At 40.3% G+C, this 17492-nt stretch overlaps 1 protein-coding gene across 1 annotated transcript in view; it reads left to right on the forward strand.

Annotated features, from left to right (window-relative positions):
* The first annotated feature begins 207 nt into the window (after positions 1-207).
* Positions 208-17492, forward strand: part of fbxw4 (F-box and WD repeat domain containing 4) — a 39781-nt gene continuing 22496 nt past the window's right edge. Inside the window, exons 1-5 of the mRNA XM_074647034.1 lie at positions 208-629; positions 3216-3311; positions 4298-4483; positions 4919-5051; positions 5390-5475. Coding sequence (XP_074503135.1) covers positions 445-629; positions 3216-3311; positions 4298-4483; positions 4919-5051; positions 5390-5475 — 686 coding nt within the window. The 5' untranslated portion in view covers positions 208-444. The remainder of the gene's footprint in view (positions 630-3215; positions 3312-4297; positions 4484-4918; positions 5052-5389; positions 5476-17492) is intronic.

The following is a 17492-nucleotide window of genomic DNA, read 5'->3' on the forward strand; positions in this document are numbered from 1 at the left end:
CATTACAATACGGAAATAATGCAAGGTAGGTACATAATAAAGTAGGAATCAAATAAACAAACTCATTTATTTCAAATCATGGAAGCACTATCTATGCATTCATATAACAACACAAGGTGCAGAATAGTATTTGGAGAGACAAAAATCTGACACATCCAGTGACGCACAGAGAGACGTCATCACGTCGGGTTACGTAGCGCTGTCGTCATCATCAGCTGTCAGTTCACTGCTGGCATGGCTTCCTGTTTGGTCTCTCCTGCTCACCTCCACCACTATAGTCCTGCTGCTCTCTAAACATGAGACAGTTCGTTCACCGTGTTTGTTCACCGGTTTTAGAAAGTAGCACCGTGTGTGGAGGCAACAACACACAGCCTAGAGCCGGACAGAGAGAGAGAGAGGAGACAACAACAACAACAACAACAAAGCAGTGCTGCTGCTGCTAGCATGCTGCTCTCACAGCTACCAGAAGATGTCCTCTATCACATCCTGTCTTATGTGGACTACAAGTCTCTCAGTCGCCTCTCTCAAGTCTGTAAAACCATCTACCACTTTGTGAACCGGGATGCTGTGTGGAGGAAGATTGCCAAAGAGTTTCTAAACACTGGAATCACTCGGAATGGGACTGACATGTAAGATAAACTCATGAGCATCATTAGCATTAGCATCAGCCTCAACTGGTGCAGTGTGACAGTGTTTACTAAAGGTCTCTTTGGTCACATGTACTATACTATACTACATAATGTTGGCTAGTAGTCAGTTTACCTTCCTGTGCATGGATTCAGGGCTCACTACACCTATAGCAGCAATGGGTTTACACTGTAGTTTGTGCTAAACCTGTCTGAGTTTTGGCTGCAGGCAGTCTGAATATGTTGCTGCAGATATTCCTTTGTTAGTCCCACAGTGGGGAAATGTGCAGTGTACAGCAGCAAAGAGGATAGTGCAAAAAACAAGATGCATCAGCTAGCACAGTAAAAAAGAGCTAAACAAAGTGTAACAAAATATGAACCATTTAAATAAAAGGAAGTATAAAAATAGGAGCAGTATATACAGTATTGACAATAAACAGACTATTAACAAAATTGCACAAGTGGGAAATGATATTGTACAGTGAGAATGAATGAATGAATGAATGAATGAAATTCCATCTGAAAATATCAGGTGTCAGTTAACAATACCACCTGCAATATATATATATACATACATACACATACACACACACACACACATACATACACATATCTTCTTCTTACCTTCTTAGCTGTCCATCGTGTCCGATGATGACGATTGCTCCAGGGGGTTGGGGGGTAGGGGAGGGGGTTCAGCGTCGTTGGCGCTGGTGCCACTTCATGTGGCTGTGGAGGCCGATGCGTGAGCCACACACTCGCCCGCAGATGGGGCAAGGGAGCCCAGATGTTGTTGTAATGCCGGCTGCCCGCTGGTGTCGTTGGGCACGCCTTTCGGTCCTCCTCTGTTGGGTGGTGTGGTGTATTTGTTCGGTTGCTCTGGCACAGGTGACCTGCCAGGCTGACCTATCAAGTGCCAGATGTTCCAGATGGGTGGGGTTTATGTTGCAGCGCTTGAGGAGGTCTTTAGTGTAGTCCTTGTAGCGCCTCTTTTGTCCGCCAGCAGCCCGTTTTGCGTTAACATACACATATACATACATATACACACACATATATATATATATATATATATATACTTTGCCTTACACTAAAGACAAAATCAGCGGACATTAACATCAAGTTACGTCACGCAGTGGCATGACAAACCTCAGTAGCTCAGCATTAGCCTGAACTGGTGCAGTGACAGTGTTTATTAAACGTCTCTTTGGCCACATATACTATACTTTACTACATAATGTTGGCTAGTAGTCAGTTTACCTTCCTGTGTATGGATTCAGGGCTGACTACATTCATAGCATCAATGGGTTTACACTGTAGTTTGTGCTAAACCTGTGTGAGTTTTGCTGCAGGCAGTCTGGATATGTTGTGGTGGCTGCAGGGCCACTGGGGCTCACCAGTCAATTCAATCCAATTTGCTTTATTGGCATTACTGTCAGGTGAACAATATTGCCAAAGCGTCAATCAGGTAATAAAGTCAGCCTAAGTCCACTCTAAGGTCCTTATCTTGTCTTGGGGTATTTTGCTTTAGTCGTACAGTATATTACAGTTTTATACCTTAATGAGATAGCCAACCGAAGAGAGATATAGAGTGCTACAGGTATGACTCCTAAGACCCGTAAATGAGTTGGTATCATAGCACTTCTGGTTCCCTCGCCTGGAAATCAATGGGTTTTTTGCTTTTACATGTCTTAAAAACGGCGGTTGCTAAAAAGTGGTTAAATGAGACTACTAAACGTCATCACGCCGGCTCGTCTGCATTTACAGCCTCGTTGTGTATACTCATGCTCATGTGACCGTGGTGTAGTTTGTTTATAGCCTAACGTTAACTTTTTACTTCTTGATATTACATTTAAACTTAAAGAATCATAGAAGCTGTGTTCATTTGTGAATATTATCTTGCTGAATAAAACATGCAAGTATCAAAAACATTTGTTTGTCACAGAGTTTATTTTCTGCAATAATCCAAAACCCAATGGAAAAATCCCATTGGCTTTTTGTCGAGGGAACCAGGGCGATGCTAACCTCCTGGTTGGCCTACAAAATACGTCATGCCTGTAGTACTCCATTATGATATTGTGTTTTCATAACCAACAGAAAGGATGGCCCAAAACTGCTATCTAATTACTATTCTTAAAGAGAACTGAACAGCTTGTCTGGGGCAAAGCAATCATCTATACACTATAATTAATGTGTGGATGTGACTGACGCACAGCCCGACCTGACTGACTGGTCCAGAGCCACACTGACATCCCAGTGTCATCCCTCAGGCTTTTCCTCCAGTGGCTGAGGCAGGCTCACACTCTGGCTGCCTCTCAGATGCAGGTGATAGTGTAATGGCACTTTTCAAAAAGCTAAATGAATGCTACTGCCAGGGAATAGGGATAATCTGGTAGTTACTTCTTCCCAGAATTGTTGTATTGGTGGACAGAGCCAGAGTGCACAGAGGTAGTCATCAGTTATGTTGAGTGTGCATTTAGTGCATATGTCTGATGTGGTAAATCCCATTATGTGCATCTTGTGCTGTGTGTTCTGTGAATGGAAAATCCACAGTGGTCAAACCGCAGGAATGTTTAACTGTCACTGTCATTGCAGATATCCCTCCATCCCACTGAAGGGGAGAGTGAAGGTCGCTCAAAACTGGTATGATGGGGTCTGCAAAAAGGCAGTTCCTCTCAAATGGAAAACAAAGTGAGTATTTTGCCTACACGCTGTTTAAAGGCTGAAATGCTTGTCCTTTTTTTTTTTTTTTACTCCATATCACCTAGACAATATGTAATGTAAAAGGCCCGGACAAACCAAATTGACATCAGAGAACTAGCAGCGATGAAGGCTGCCTGTGTCTTGGCCAAAAACTTGCACTTGAACACACCGCAAAGACTACAGCCGACGGCCAACTAGTACGTACGTTCTGCACCTGCGAGAGAGGAAAAAACTCTCCACACCAGCAGGTGGCAGTAGTCTGTATTCATCATTCAAAAAGGGAAACCAGAAGACCCAGGATGGCGGATATACAAGCCGTTGTTATGATACGTACATAAAATAAAGCAGCGCTACCCGACCATTTTCACACTACTCTCACTCACCACTGAGCTTAACTCCAGATGGCCATGTCGTTAATTATCAGAATAATCAGATGAGCTGAAGATGTAAAATGAGAAGAGTCTTTTGTGTTTTTCCTCTTGGCTCGTAGACTGACTCGTTGGCTTGCTTTCCTCACTTCTGTTTCTCCTCTTGTGCACTGATACGTTTAAGCTGAACCAACAGCCCAAAACTGTCCGACAGCCGACTGTCAGCCTGGTGTGTCAGGGCCTTAATGTATGAGAAGTGGAATATGTATAAAATGAAAATTCAGAGCTTATATACTGTACAAGATGTGTTTTACAGTATGATAAGTCATCTGGGGCCATTCGCCCTGCTTCCAGTCTTTATATAAAGCCAGATCAACCATGTCTTGACTCTGGCTCCATACTTAACACACAGGCATGAGATTGATATCCATCTTCTTATCTAACTCTCATGTGTCCCCAAATGTTTGTTATTCCTTCAACAAACATAACGTATTCTTCATCTTTTACTGGATTCTATCATGGTGACTTGTCATTCATGTTAGCTTCACTCTCATCATTTCACTTACATCACTTACACTTCTCTTAAATCGTGTATCTTGTCTTCAGACTGTTGCCATGGTTGCAGCTGGATGGGGACGTACTGTTTCTGTCTCAGGCTGCTGATATCGGAGCGTACCGTCTGCGCCAAGACTCCAGGAGGCTCCAGCGTAACCCATATGAAATCTACTCGGGCCACAAGGGTGACGTCTGTCGCTTTGTTCTGACGGACTCTCACCTGGTCAGTGGTGGAAGGTGGGTACTTCACGCTCTGTTTGTTTTCCTAGTGACTTTATTTGACATAAACAACTTGCATTAGTCATTAGGTAACAGTCCGAGGTACTAAAGTAACAATTAGTATCTTCTATAGAGACGTTAATAAAGCTTTTATATTTGCTGTTTTTAACACTTATACACAGGTACCTGTTTATTGGGAAAATCTTGTGGCACAAGTAATGCGCAGCAACGACAATTTGTTTGTAGTAGGGCTGTCGATTGATTAAAATATTTAATCACGATTAGTTGTCTATAGTTAATCGTTATTAATCGCAAATTAATCACACATTTGTTTTATCTGTTCAAAATGTATCTTAGAGGGAAATTTGTAAAGATGTAATACTCTATACTGATATTTTGGCCAGCTACGGTATCACACTGGTCCTGAAAATAACTCCCCTTTGTCTGTGTCAGTGATGGCAAGATCCTGGTTCACAGCAGGAGGAGTGACATGTCGCTGGAGTTATCAGGTCATAACCAGGAAGTCAACTGCCTGGACTGTAAAGATGGACTCATCATCAGTGGATCTAGAGACCGAACAGCCAGGGTGAGAACACCTCTGTAATTCAGATTTATTGTTGTGACGAACAGTGCCATGATGTGTACAATCCACATTTGTTTCACAAAGACGAAGACTAAAAACATTTACTGTACACATTTTCAGAACAATAAAATGTTACATTTCACTTCAGATTGAATTCATCATAAGCTTCAGTAATAATTCAGCAGTATATGTCATGTGTATAACATAGTATGGCCCTGTGATTGACCCTGTAAAGGATAAGCAGTTACAGATAATGGATGGATGGAAGGATGGATAACATTAAAATGTCTGTTAATGCATACATTATTAAATGTGCTAACTGAGGACTTTTGTTTCTCTAGATTTGGACGTTGACTTCCAGCGGCCCCAGAGACACCATTCCCCTGTATGACAGAGTGTGGTCTGTTGCCATTAGTCCCACTTTGAGGTAAGCATTTGTTCAGACTCACTCACAAGAGTTAACAGGTGGTACGCTCTGAAGAGGTGTAGACAATTTAAAATCAGTCATTGATGTTATTGACACAGACATTACCATATGACACCAGCTCATGGCCCAGCAGATCAATATTTAACTTTAAGCTAATTTCAACTGGATACCAGTATTGGGTTAAACACGTGTCTAGATGGTGATTATCAAACTAACTGGAGGCTGAAGTTGGACCTGTCTTGTATCAAAGTCTATTTCCCCTTTGAGTAATGTTTCTGGTGGAGCTAACGTCTGTGGTTGGGCTTTGGGCTGAGCTTAGGTTGAGATTAAGGTAAGGACAAACAAACATACATCTCCTGCTGAATGCTGACTCTACTGTTTGCTTCTACTTTTACCAACTCAGATTGTTGCATCATGCTGCTCTGATTAATCACTGCAAGGCGAGCACACAATGTGATCCATCAAACATTGTCACCTGCTGAGCTGAAATCAGACAGACCCTGACGTATCTCAGCTTGTTATCAATGACGTTACTAGATGATGTCGTAGCCTCTGTCATGAAATATGCTGGCTTTGCTGTGTGATATAGCACCTCTGCTCTTTTTCTTTGAATGTTGATGTTATAGTTCATAATAACATCCTCTACCATGAGACTTACTAGCCATTCTTGCAGGTAACACATATTTGGCTGTTAAGATATATGGCAAAAAAAAAAGTTTATTTATTCATTAAATTTCTTTTTATATCGTCACAATTGCTATTAATGCAAATATTGTATTTAATGTATTGAAACCAGCCCTGTATCAATTGCTGATATTGCTTTCATATTGATTTCAGTTTCCTGTTTTTCAGTTTGGTATTAAGGATGATAAAGTATTTCATTTAACCTACTAAAACTTGAGGGCATAGCAATATCGGTAACACTTTCTTTGACACCCATGTCTATGATGCATTATAAACTGTATAAGAAGACTGTGTCCAAGATATAGAAATAGAGTACACATTTATAGAAAATAGTAAAGGTTCCCACCTCGGTGTCGGTGTGTAACCAGTGTGAGATGTTAAAGGTACAGACTGAAATGGGCTTGAGGGAGCAGAACCAAGCTCTTTGTAGTGGTGGTTTAGAGGTGCCTTTGATTTCTCAGCCATGTTTACACCCCAGACACTTAATAACGCACACTTCCACACACTCACTCTCAGCATTGATAACATGCAGGCAGGCAGATGCAGAGCGCTGTAACAGTATCCGGACTTCACCCACCTGCTAGTCCAGCAGAGAGGCAGGTGATTGTCCATCTGGCCGCAGAGTGGAAACATCACAGCTCACACTCAATAATTGCCTGCTCTGTATACAGCTTTGGGATTCATTACAGTACATTACAGTGGTTAATGTTAGAGGTTTCCGCATAGCAGGACTCTTCATTTGTTATATATATTTTTTTTCTTTTCTAGCAGTAGGGATTTGGTTGATTAAATAAAGTAAATCACATCTTTGGGTGATCTACTTGACTGGAGAAGCAGGTTGCTCTTTTACTCTTATTCTCTGCTTTATACTGCTACAGTGCTTTGAAACCAAACTCTTCTCAGAAAACAGTTTCAAAGACAACTGTATTCTTTTATGGAGTTACAAAATGGTCAAAATAATTCATGTCAGGGACCTATTTTTGCAGCAAGTACCTATGTTGTCTCTTGGGTCCTAACAAACCTAATCTTTGGCAAACCTGCTCATGTCAACTGTTAGATAGATTGATTGTCGGACAGCTCTGTAACATCAATAACGCTTCAATTTAAGTGTAAGTATAAGAGTTCACTTTGCTAAGCGTAATATATATATTTTTAAATCAATTCAGACTTTGATTCTCACAAACTGTCGATTTGGCCAAATAAGGTTGGCAAGGAGGCTCGCAGGAAGTGACGACGTGAATTACGGTTCAGTGCGTCCGAAAAGATACATACTACTCTTTATTCACACCAAAGTATGTTGAACGATAGTACACATATTGGGTATGTAGTGCATAGTACGCAGCCATTGCTTCCATGTAACAGTTTGTACAGACACACACCTTCTGACAATGCATATTGAACAAACCCCATGGACAACATCCTACATTACCTGTTAGGGCGGTTCAGCTTGCTCTGGGAGTCCCTGAATCTTCTACCAGAGGGTAAGAGCTGCAACCCTGTGAGTTGAATTTTCTGTGCCTGTGCTTGTGTTGTACAAAGTCTCAGACGTACGTCGCTTTGGACAAAAGCGTCTGCTAAATGAAATTGTAGAATTGTCTGATGATAGACTGCTCATAGATTGTTAGGAGGGACGAGTATTTTTTAACCCCCGTAATTTTCCTAGCAGTTTGTGACAGACGAGCAATCTGTGCTTTCAACTGTACAGACAAGTCACCATATCATTTATCCCACATGTTATAATACACTCTAAGACTGCATGTTAAAATAGTAACGTGAACTTTTGTTCAACTCCATAGCACCTATAAGTCTGCGTGCAGTGTGAGGCACAGCCTGTGAATCTGACTATCTGTGTTACTGCTGCATTCGAGGGGTAAGACACGGCGGAGCAAGAATCCCCGAAAATCCACTGGATGTGGCTGTGTCATGTTCTGTTCCAGCCCCGTCTCCTCAATATATATATATATATATCAATTCAATGATTAAGGATCCAATATAATCGATGCAAAGTGAAAACATCAATACATATCACCACCTTTCAGATACGCCTTTATTTTGAAATTCCCATGGCACGTCTCATGTCCCTATTTCCGTTCAAGTGCACCTCCTTCCTACCGAACCCAGTAATACAATTGTCAAATCATATTTTAGTTGGGTTTTGTGAGTGTATATATACAGTAAATGTAACTGATTATGTTAAATGGTTATATAATATTGTCTGGCCCCTGAAATTAATTTAATTGACATTGTATCGTAGCAGACTTTGTGATATCAGCAAATATCATATCGTAGCCCGAAGAATCGATATGATATCGTATCGTGATGAAACTTGTGATTTAAACCTCTATTCACAATTACATTTAGAGTGAAACCTATTTTCTCCGGGATTACATGATAAAAGTTGTAAAGAAAATATGTTTCCCTCGAAAAGTAATTGACAACGCAGTTTCTAATTTGAATCCTAGCTTAGTCCTTAAATCCTAAATAAGCGAGGAGCAGATTAATAATCATTTTCAGTGTAAAATTCGAACTGTTGCACACAAGGAAATAAGAAATCCAGTATATCGGCATACATGCACGGTGGCCTCGTCTGTCTGATCCAGGCCTCTCTGATCTGAGAGGAACAGGCAGATTATCCACATCATTAATTCTCCAATTTGCTGGCTCAAATAGCAGACCGTGCCTCAGCCCGCCGCCCCCTCATAATGGAAACTACCTCTCACTGACCAACGGCCTGGTTAATTAAAATTCTTCTGGAAACCAGGTGTCAACTCACTGATAATAAACCTGTTAAACTAACTTCTGCCCCGCACCAAGTAACTCGCCCCTCCTGGTTTTCACCACAGTTGTTAAAGCACAAGCCTAGCTAAAAAATCACAAAGGATATGACAGAACAAACCATATCGAACAGTTGAGAAATTGCTGTATAGCCAGGGCTGAAGGCCCAGATCAATGGGCTGCCACACACCATTAGGTCTGAACTGAAACAGTAGGGGTAGACTTCCACTAATATATCTGGTAACTGCTGTTCTATGATATGATAGTCATTATTCTCCTCTGATATTATGATGCAATAAATACATGTTTACTGTAGAACTGATCATTACTCACTTTACACATTGAATGATGTTTAGCCATGCCATACAACAATGATAGCAATCATATCACATCCATACAGGGTTAGTAGTATACAGCTATATAGATTAGGGCTGTCAATCGATTAAAATATTTAATCGTGATTAATCGCATGATTGTCCATAGTTAATCACGATTAATCGCAATAATCACATTTTTTATCTGTTCAAAATGTACCTTAAAGGGAGATTTGTCAAGTATTTAGTACTCTTATCAACATGGAAGTGGGAAAATATGCTGCTTTATGCAAATGTATGTGTATATTTATTATTGGAAATCAATTAACAACACAAAACAATGACAAATATTGTCCAGAAACCCTCACAGGTACTGCATTTAGCGTAAAAAATATGCTCAAATCATAACATGGCAAACTGCAGCCCAACAGGCAACAACAGCTGTCAGTGTGTCAGTGTGCTGACTTGACTATGACTTGCCCCAAACTGTTTGTTAAAACAAATTTGCGTTAACGTGTTATTATCTTGTTAACTTTGACAGCCCTAATTTCAATACTATTTATTGAACTATCAATCATCATCAGCAGATCGGTGGTTCCATTAGCTGCTTGGGCTGAACCAGCAAGATACACTGCTGTTCTTATTTTGGGCTTCAGACCTCCTTGTCTGCCTCCTGTACTTTGTATATTTGGGCTGTATTTTAGACGATGGTTGGGTTTGATAATGACTAAAATGAAATGGCACCGTCACTATTTTTTCTGTACAGTGTGTGCTGCAGGCATCAATCGGTGCACGTCAAATGGTGTTGATTACATACATCATATCGTCAAACAACCGGGGGAGAAATGAATTTGTGTAGAACTGATAATCTATAGACTTAACACTACTCCATCCACAGCACACACACATCTCAGCCCACCTTGGTTTCCATCCCCGTGTTTCTGTTGTTCCACTTGATATCATCTCAAGGTCTGTTAGTGGGGATTACTGTGACTGCGGTGAAATGCCAAGGCTAGTGCAGGACGACCGCCCACGTCCACGCTGCCTCGGAAAAGATATTGATCCCATCAGTGGCTGTGAACCTCGGCTTTTTCCCCCCAATTCAGATTGCTTTTCTCAATCATATTTCTTTTTCCACACCATATTGTGTGCTCAGACTCTATGCCCACTGATGGAGCTCATACTGGACAGGTTCAAATGAAATATGACGAGGCACTAAAGGAGGTTACCGGGGTAAAATAGGGTCAGATACGTTTTTTCAAACTGTTATCTGTTCCTCTGTCTGTTTTGTCGCTGTGTGGGAAAATCTCTACTGTACATTGTTTTCAGTGGTTTAAAGGGACATTTGTCAAGTCGTTAATACTCTTATCAACATGGGAGTGGGCAAATACGCTGCTTTATGCAAATGTATGTATATATTTATTGCTGGAAATCAATTAACAACATAAAACAATGACACATATTGTCCAGAAACCCTCACAGGTACTGCATTTAGCATAGAAAATATGCTTAAATCATAACATGGCAAACTGCAGCCCAACAGGCAACAACAGCTGTCAGTGTGTCAGTGTGCTGACTTGCCTCAAACTGCATGTGATTATCATAAAGTGGGCATGTCTGTAAAGGGGAGACTCGTGGGTACCCATAGAACCCATTTTCATTCACATATCTTGAGGTCAGAAGTCAAGGGAGTCCTTGGAAAATGGCCATGCCAGTTTTTCCTTGCCAAAGTTTAGCGCAAGTTTAAAGCGTTAATTTGCCTTCTTGGCAACAAGCTAGTATAACATGGATGGTACCAATCACACCTTCACTCTAGCTTCAAAACTGAGCCCAATACAACCTCAGAAAGATCGATTGTGTTAATGTATTAAAGAAATTAGCTGCGTTAAAACAAATTTGCGTTAACGCGTTATTATGGCGTATGCATTTGACAGCCCTAGTAATTTGTAAATACCAATGAATTATTTTGTGAAAGAAACAGCTTTTTTATTTATTTATTTCACTGCTTGTTATATTACGTATTCAAAATGAAATCATCCTTCACCCTAAAGGTAAATTCATTAATTCCGTGGACTTCAATCATTGTTTTATTTGATGGCCTTGCTGCCCTGTCATTTTGTCTTTGTGCCCTCAAAAAATTTACAAAATTCCAGGCCTGGTGCCTCGTCTTGATTGGCATGTAAAAGAAAAAATAATGGACTAAACATGCTTTGAATTGGTTAGCGGGGTGGACTGAAATTCTATTATGGCTATTACACTATTATTTGAGACTCAACCAATATTTGGATATCAGCTTGAATTTGCGAATTTGCGATTAATTCTATTCGTGATGAGTCTCCTGCTTGTGCATACCTCTCTCTCTGTCCTCCCTGTCTCTCTGTCCTCCTTGTCTCTGCTGTGTCTCTCCTGCTGTATACCTGGTGTGTACGGGTCCAGGCGATAGGAAGTGGGGCAGGTGGTTAACTAATAGTTGACTGAGGTGTTTCCTGCAGACCCTGCTGTCATTCAAACAAGACCCAACAGGTTGAAGTGTGGGCCGGGCAGCTGCAGATGTGTAGCGGCAGGTCAGCTCTCACACTGAGTCACGGCTGATTAGGTTTCTTGGACAAGGCTGGCTTTGAGCTCAGCGCTCAGCGCTCGGCTGGCTGCTTGTCCAGCTCACAGTTATCTTCTATGTGGACACGAGATTTGGATTTGATTGGGATCTCTCTTTAGCTTTTTCTTCCTGACAGTCTGCATCCGTGGTGCTGCTAGTAGCTGCTAAGTATAACAGTGGTGGAGATGAATTGTTTACAATTACAGTGTTGTGAAATAAGAAAAGGTATAATTTTTCTCACCACAGTGAGGCAGCTATTTGCATGTTAGCTTGGATTTTCCTTCATGCCAAGTAGCAATCAGCCAGAGTATGTTTACATGAACATTAGTATTCCAGTTTTGGGACTTACCCTAGATTTTATTGTATGCTGGATATGACGTTTACTTGGAACATATAGAACCTTGCTCATTCATAAACTTGTACCCCCATCACCTAGCAACCGCCACCCGCCAAATGCGGGTAAATTGTTGGCAGTGGCGGATAAAATCGTCAGGCCACCCGCCACTTTGGCAGACAGGGAAAACGCTATGGATTGAAATAGAGAATCGGTTCCCGTTGAGAACCGGTTGCTAGTTGTCTGAATCCTTGGCATCTCATGCCTCCGTGTCTATTGATTCCTCTGTATTGATGCTTTCCGACAGTTACGCATGCACAGTGACGCAACGGCATACACACACTGTATCATGTTTCAGTTTGTTTGGGACCGGAGCCATGGCGTAGAGGAAAAAAAGCCCTTAACAGCATGGTGCTACTAAACCTGAGGATCACACCCTATTTTTTTCCAAGGTAATGCGACACTGTGAACAACAAATCTGTGTTGAAATCGGCAGGAGGAGAAATTACCAGTTAGAAGTCGGTGGGCAACACAGTCCTGCTTGGCTGAATAACAGAGCTACAACGTTAACGGAGGTTCCGTTGAGTTACTTTACGGTGCGTTCAAGGTCTGTCAAAATGAGTATTGAACGAAGGTAAATTCTAACTTTGATGTGTTCAAGTGTAATCTTGAAAAATTAAGTATTTGGCGAGAAACTTGTATAAAAACAATCGTTTGATGGAGATGTTTTCACAGCAATATAAAATAGATAATAGAGAGAAAATTATGACCTTTTTAACTTCCAAACACTAGCAGCTTATAATACATAATTAAAACTACTGATGCCAATATTTTTTTTAATCAAAGCAAATATCGAAATAAAATACAATAATTAATTTTCTTATCATGAGAATTGTGTTTTTATGCAAATAACCACTGTGTACAGTACAGTACTGTGTACAGTACCCCCCACCTCAAAAAAATAGGGCTCCCCAGAAGCTACAGTGTAATTTGAACACTGTAATGTACCTTTTTTTTGTGTAAAATATATTGAGCATTGAATGACATCAGATCTAAAATGTTATTCCTTCATTTAGTGCAGAGATTTCAAAAGTGGCAGATAAAATTTCTGATAAAATACTTGCCTGCCACAGAGGCAGACAGTAAAAAAAGTTAATTTCAGACCCTGTGTGCTGAACTGTTAATACTGGTTGAAGAGACATTTTGGAACTGCAAGTGTGTTCATCTTTCAAGAGGAAGGCTGCATTGTGAGGAAATATTATTTCAATATCCTGAAGTTGTTAGCTCCATAAAGAGATCAGTGATTGAATGAGTTTTGAAAAATATGTGTGGATTTTTGGTAAAACGTTTAAACTCCTTTAGTAAATAAGGAGAAACCCAATTAGTCTGTTTCGTACCAAAAAATGGGCTGAGAATCCTTAGTAAATATTAGAGCTGACCCAAATGCTTCGAAGCATCAACTGTTGCCAAATCACTATTAAAATGTTTTGTTTTTTATATGTAAGTATGTATTAATAATGTATAAATCCCCCAAAAGTCCATGAAATAAGGAATAATCCCACAACATTATTCATTATTCATATTCAACACAAATTATTATTAGTTATTCTCAGATGGATATCGCTGTTTGTGGCGTGTAGAGGTGTGTGTGTGTGTACAGTAGTGCAGCAGCGGCACTGAAACGAGGGTAATAGAGACAGAAGAACATGTCAGCCTGCCGTGCTGCTCCACGAAGCTTCGAATGCCTTCAAATATTTCTCACCGAAGAAAAATGGTATTGGGGACAGCCCTATTAAATATTTGTTTTTAGGCTACAAAGTAGTTCCTTTGAAGCATACTGAACCCTCGACACAGCTCCTCTCAGACAGCAGGTGCCAAATAGAGCACCCAGTGTGTCATGTATCATAATGAACATTTAGGTAAAAGACATATGACAAAATGTATGACAAAAAGTCATCACTTTAATAGTTATAGCTGAAGGCTATGTGACATGTTCCATGTCTGAAAAGAGAATATAAGGGGTGGAAAATATATATTTTTTTACAATTACAATCCTTTGAAATAAGAAACATTGAAACTCTTCTCACAATGAGAAAGCAGCTTCTGTCTGTTAATTTGACTTTGATGGTCACTCATGCCAAGTAGCACAGCCAGTAATGTCTGCACATTGCCCTGTGCCAATTTCCTGCCAGACTAGGCGGGTATCCTGACTTGGAGCTGGGGTGGGGTCTGGCGTGGCGGGGGGGTACGCTACACTGACCACTAGTGTAGAGAAGGGGGGGGCTGGGCAGAAGCCAGTGAAGGGAGAAGCTACCCTGAAGAGAGGTGAGAACAGGGAGGGGGTTACACTTGTTTTGTCTAGAATTCCTCAAGCACAACTACAAAGATGTTGCAGGGGCCAAAAGCGCTTTTGAAAGTTTCCAAAAGGAGAAAATGATTGTTGGATAAACCGTCCCCAATTCGCCACTTTCTCACCGCCGTCGGGGGAGGACGACCTTTGACCTCCAGTATCAAAGTACAGGGCGACGCCACAGCAGCCACCCAGCCAGCCAGAGCCGTCCCTCTCTGACTGCACCCCCGCCGCCACCCAACCTCACACACTCCAATTTCACCCCCACTGCTCTGCCCCACTCAACCGCAAGAAAAAGCCCGAAATTCATGTCTTTCTCTTTGGTCTCTCCCGAGCCGTCCCTGTGGCTCAGGAGTCAAGAATTCAATTAGTTAAAAAAAGAGAAGAAAAGAGCGAGGCTGCAACAATGCAGCGATAAGGGGGCAGAATGTGCGTTCCCACACGCTAAATACAGGGCGCTTTCCCTGGGGCCCACAGAGCCAGAGGACCCGCACCGCAGGAGGCGAGAATAATCACAGCTCCCTCTGAACCCCCTCATTACACACACACACACACACACACACACACACACACAGACACACACACACACGCACCTTACATTCCTTACGCACACAGATAGCTTCATGCAGACACGTATTACAGGCAGACATTCCCTTGAAGAGAGACACACCTTGCAGACTCCCCACACTTATACTACACACATAAACACACACTGAGAGAAACTTCCAACACACACACACACACACACACAAACACACACACACACCTCAGCACATAAAGACCTCTCATTACATGCTGGCCTCATACAGGTGTTCTCAGGTCTCAGGTTTACCAGAGAAGAGTGTTTTCATGCAAGACACACTCTGCCTTATGTTAGACATGATAAAAACACAAACAACTGTCCAAGTCTGTTTCCAAAAGTTCAAAACAAGTCATACATGCAGAATAATAACTATATATTTATTCAATTGTATTTAACTGTACATTACAGCATGTCATACAAAACTATACAGATAACATGCCTACAAACAGCTGAGTTAAACTTGAGCTTTCTATAATGACTAAGTAAAGCCTACTGTTTGTTTATGTTCTTTAAAGGCACAATTATGATTACAATAATCCTTTTCAATCATCACTTATGACCCACTAGAAGTGTGTGGCGGTGTCTGTATCAGCAGAGACCCTGCCCCTCTGTCTGTATTTTCTTATTTTGCTGTGTTCAGGACTATAGGGCTGTGTATTGGCAAGAATCTGGCGTTACGATACACATCATGGTATAGGGGTTACGATTCAATATATTGCAATATTGTAAGTGATTTTTTTAAAATCTAATTTTAGGAAAATTGTCATAATATAAAAAGCACACATACAACATCAAATCTGAGTTAAAACTAGACTTTTTTATGCAATCCAAACAGTGGAATCTGCATTTGCATTTATGACAGTCCCTGTAACATCCGACAACATAGCACTACTTTGAGAGGACACATACAATGAGAGGATGCATCTCTTCGCAAATGGCAGACACCCTAACCCTCGTTTAGCTAGGGAGGAGACGAACCACAACCCACAAATCCTACTTATCGTGCTTATGAGTTAGATTAGTTATACTTGCATAATAATATTCTCCAGTATTGCTTCTTCAATAAAGTGAATACAGCTTTGATAGATCTGTAACTAACTTGTCATCAATTAATCTGTTGATGAGTTTGATTTTTAAAAGATTTTTTTCATAAGATAAGACAGGGTGAAACGGTTGAAATCAAAATTATTCGAGCTCATTTGAGATAAAATCGTCAATTTTTTTTATTATCAGTTATTATTTGCTGTGTTTTGTTTTTCTATTCATCTCTGTAAATTGGAATTCTTTGTGCTTTTGACTGCAAAACAACACATTTAAAGGTCATTTAAAGACATTTTGGACTACATGATTCATTGATTATTCATGAAAATAATGGACAGATTAACGGAGAATGAAAACAATCATTAGCCACAACTCTAATCACAATATCAACAAGAATATTTTTCCAAACTCAATATATAAAACAATGTGATAAAAATATGTAACACAATCAAATCGATGCTCACTGCAACAAACTATTCCACTGTTATGCATTACATGAGACACACTATAATGTAGTTGTAGCAGATAGAAGTGTTTATTAACAGAATAACTATAACACCATAACGTGGAGGCTGCTGTATTAACAGATAATGAATGGCAATATAATAAAAACACAGTTGTAGTAAGTAAAAATGTCTTTAAAGGAGATGTTATAATTGTTAACAAATAGTGTACATTAGTAAACACTCCTTTATAGTGTGTTATAAACTAAATATTACATGTTTATACAGTACTTATAAATGCTAAATGGGGGGATTAAATAAAGTGTTATCATATTTTATTACAGGTTACGTGGAATTGTTGATTGAGATTGTAAAATAATAATACATTCATTTATCTTGTTGTTATTATTACAATTTCTCAGAGCCCAAAGCAGCTTCTTCAGACCAACAATGATCTCTTATTGAATTATCTGATTTGTTGTAGATAAATTTCCAAACTAATTGTGTAATAAACTAATTGTTTCAGTTCTTTAGTGAATGTAGGTTTGCAGGTTTATACAAATAAAAGTTTGAGGACGTTGAGTTAAAGGAGCCGGTCATATTATCTTTTCTATGGAATTTATTCATAGTTTTCTTCCAGTTGTTTAATATATTTAGTTAGCCAGGATTTAAATGATGAATTATTAAGAAGAAGGAGTGTTAAAGTATATATGTGTGTAGTGATCCAGGCAGCGTGGAGCCCTAACAGCGTGGGAGTGTGCGCTGTGTACTGGCGGCAGTGTTATTCATACAGCACATAATCCTAATGAGCGTCACTCCCACCACATTTTGAGCAGGAGAAAGCTCTGTGATCACTGAAGCTCTGCTTCTAGTGGATCCCAATATAAAAGTTGTCAG

The sequence above is a fragment of the Sebastes fasciatus genome, chromosome 9, assembly GCF_043250625.1.
Source record: "Sebastes fasciatus isolate fSebFas1 chromosome 9, fSebFas1.pri, whole genome shotgun sequence".
Taxonomy (NCBI): Eukaryota; Metazoa; Chordata; class Actinopteri; order Perciformes; family Sebastidae; genus Sebastes; species Sebastes fasciatus.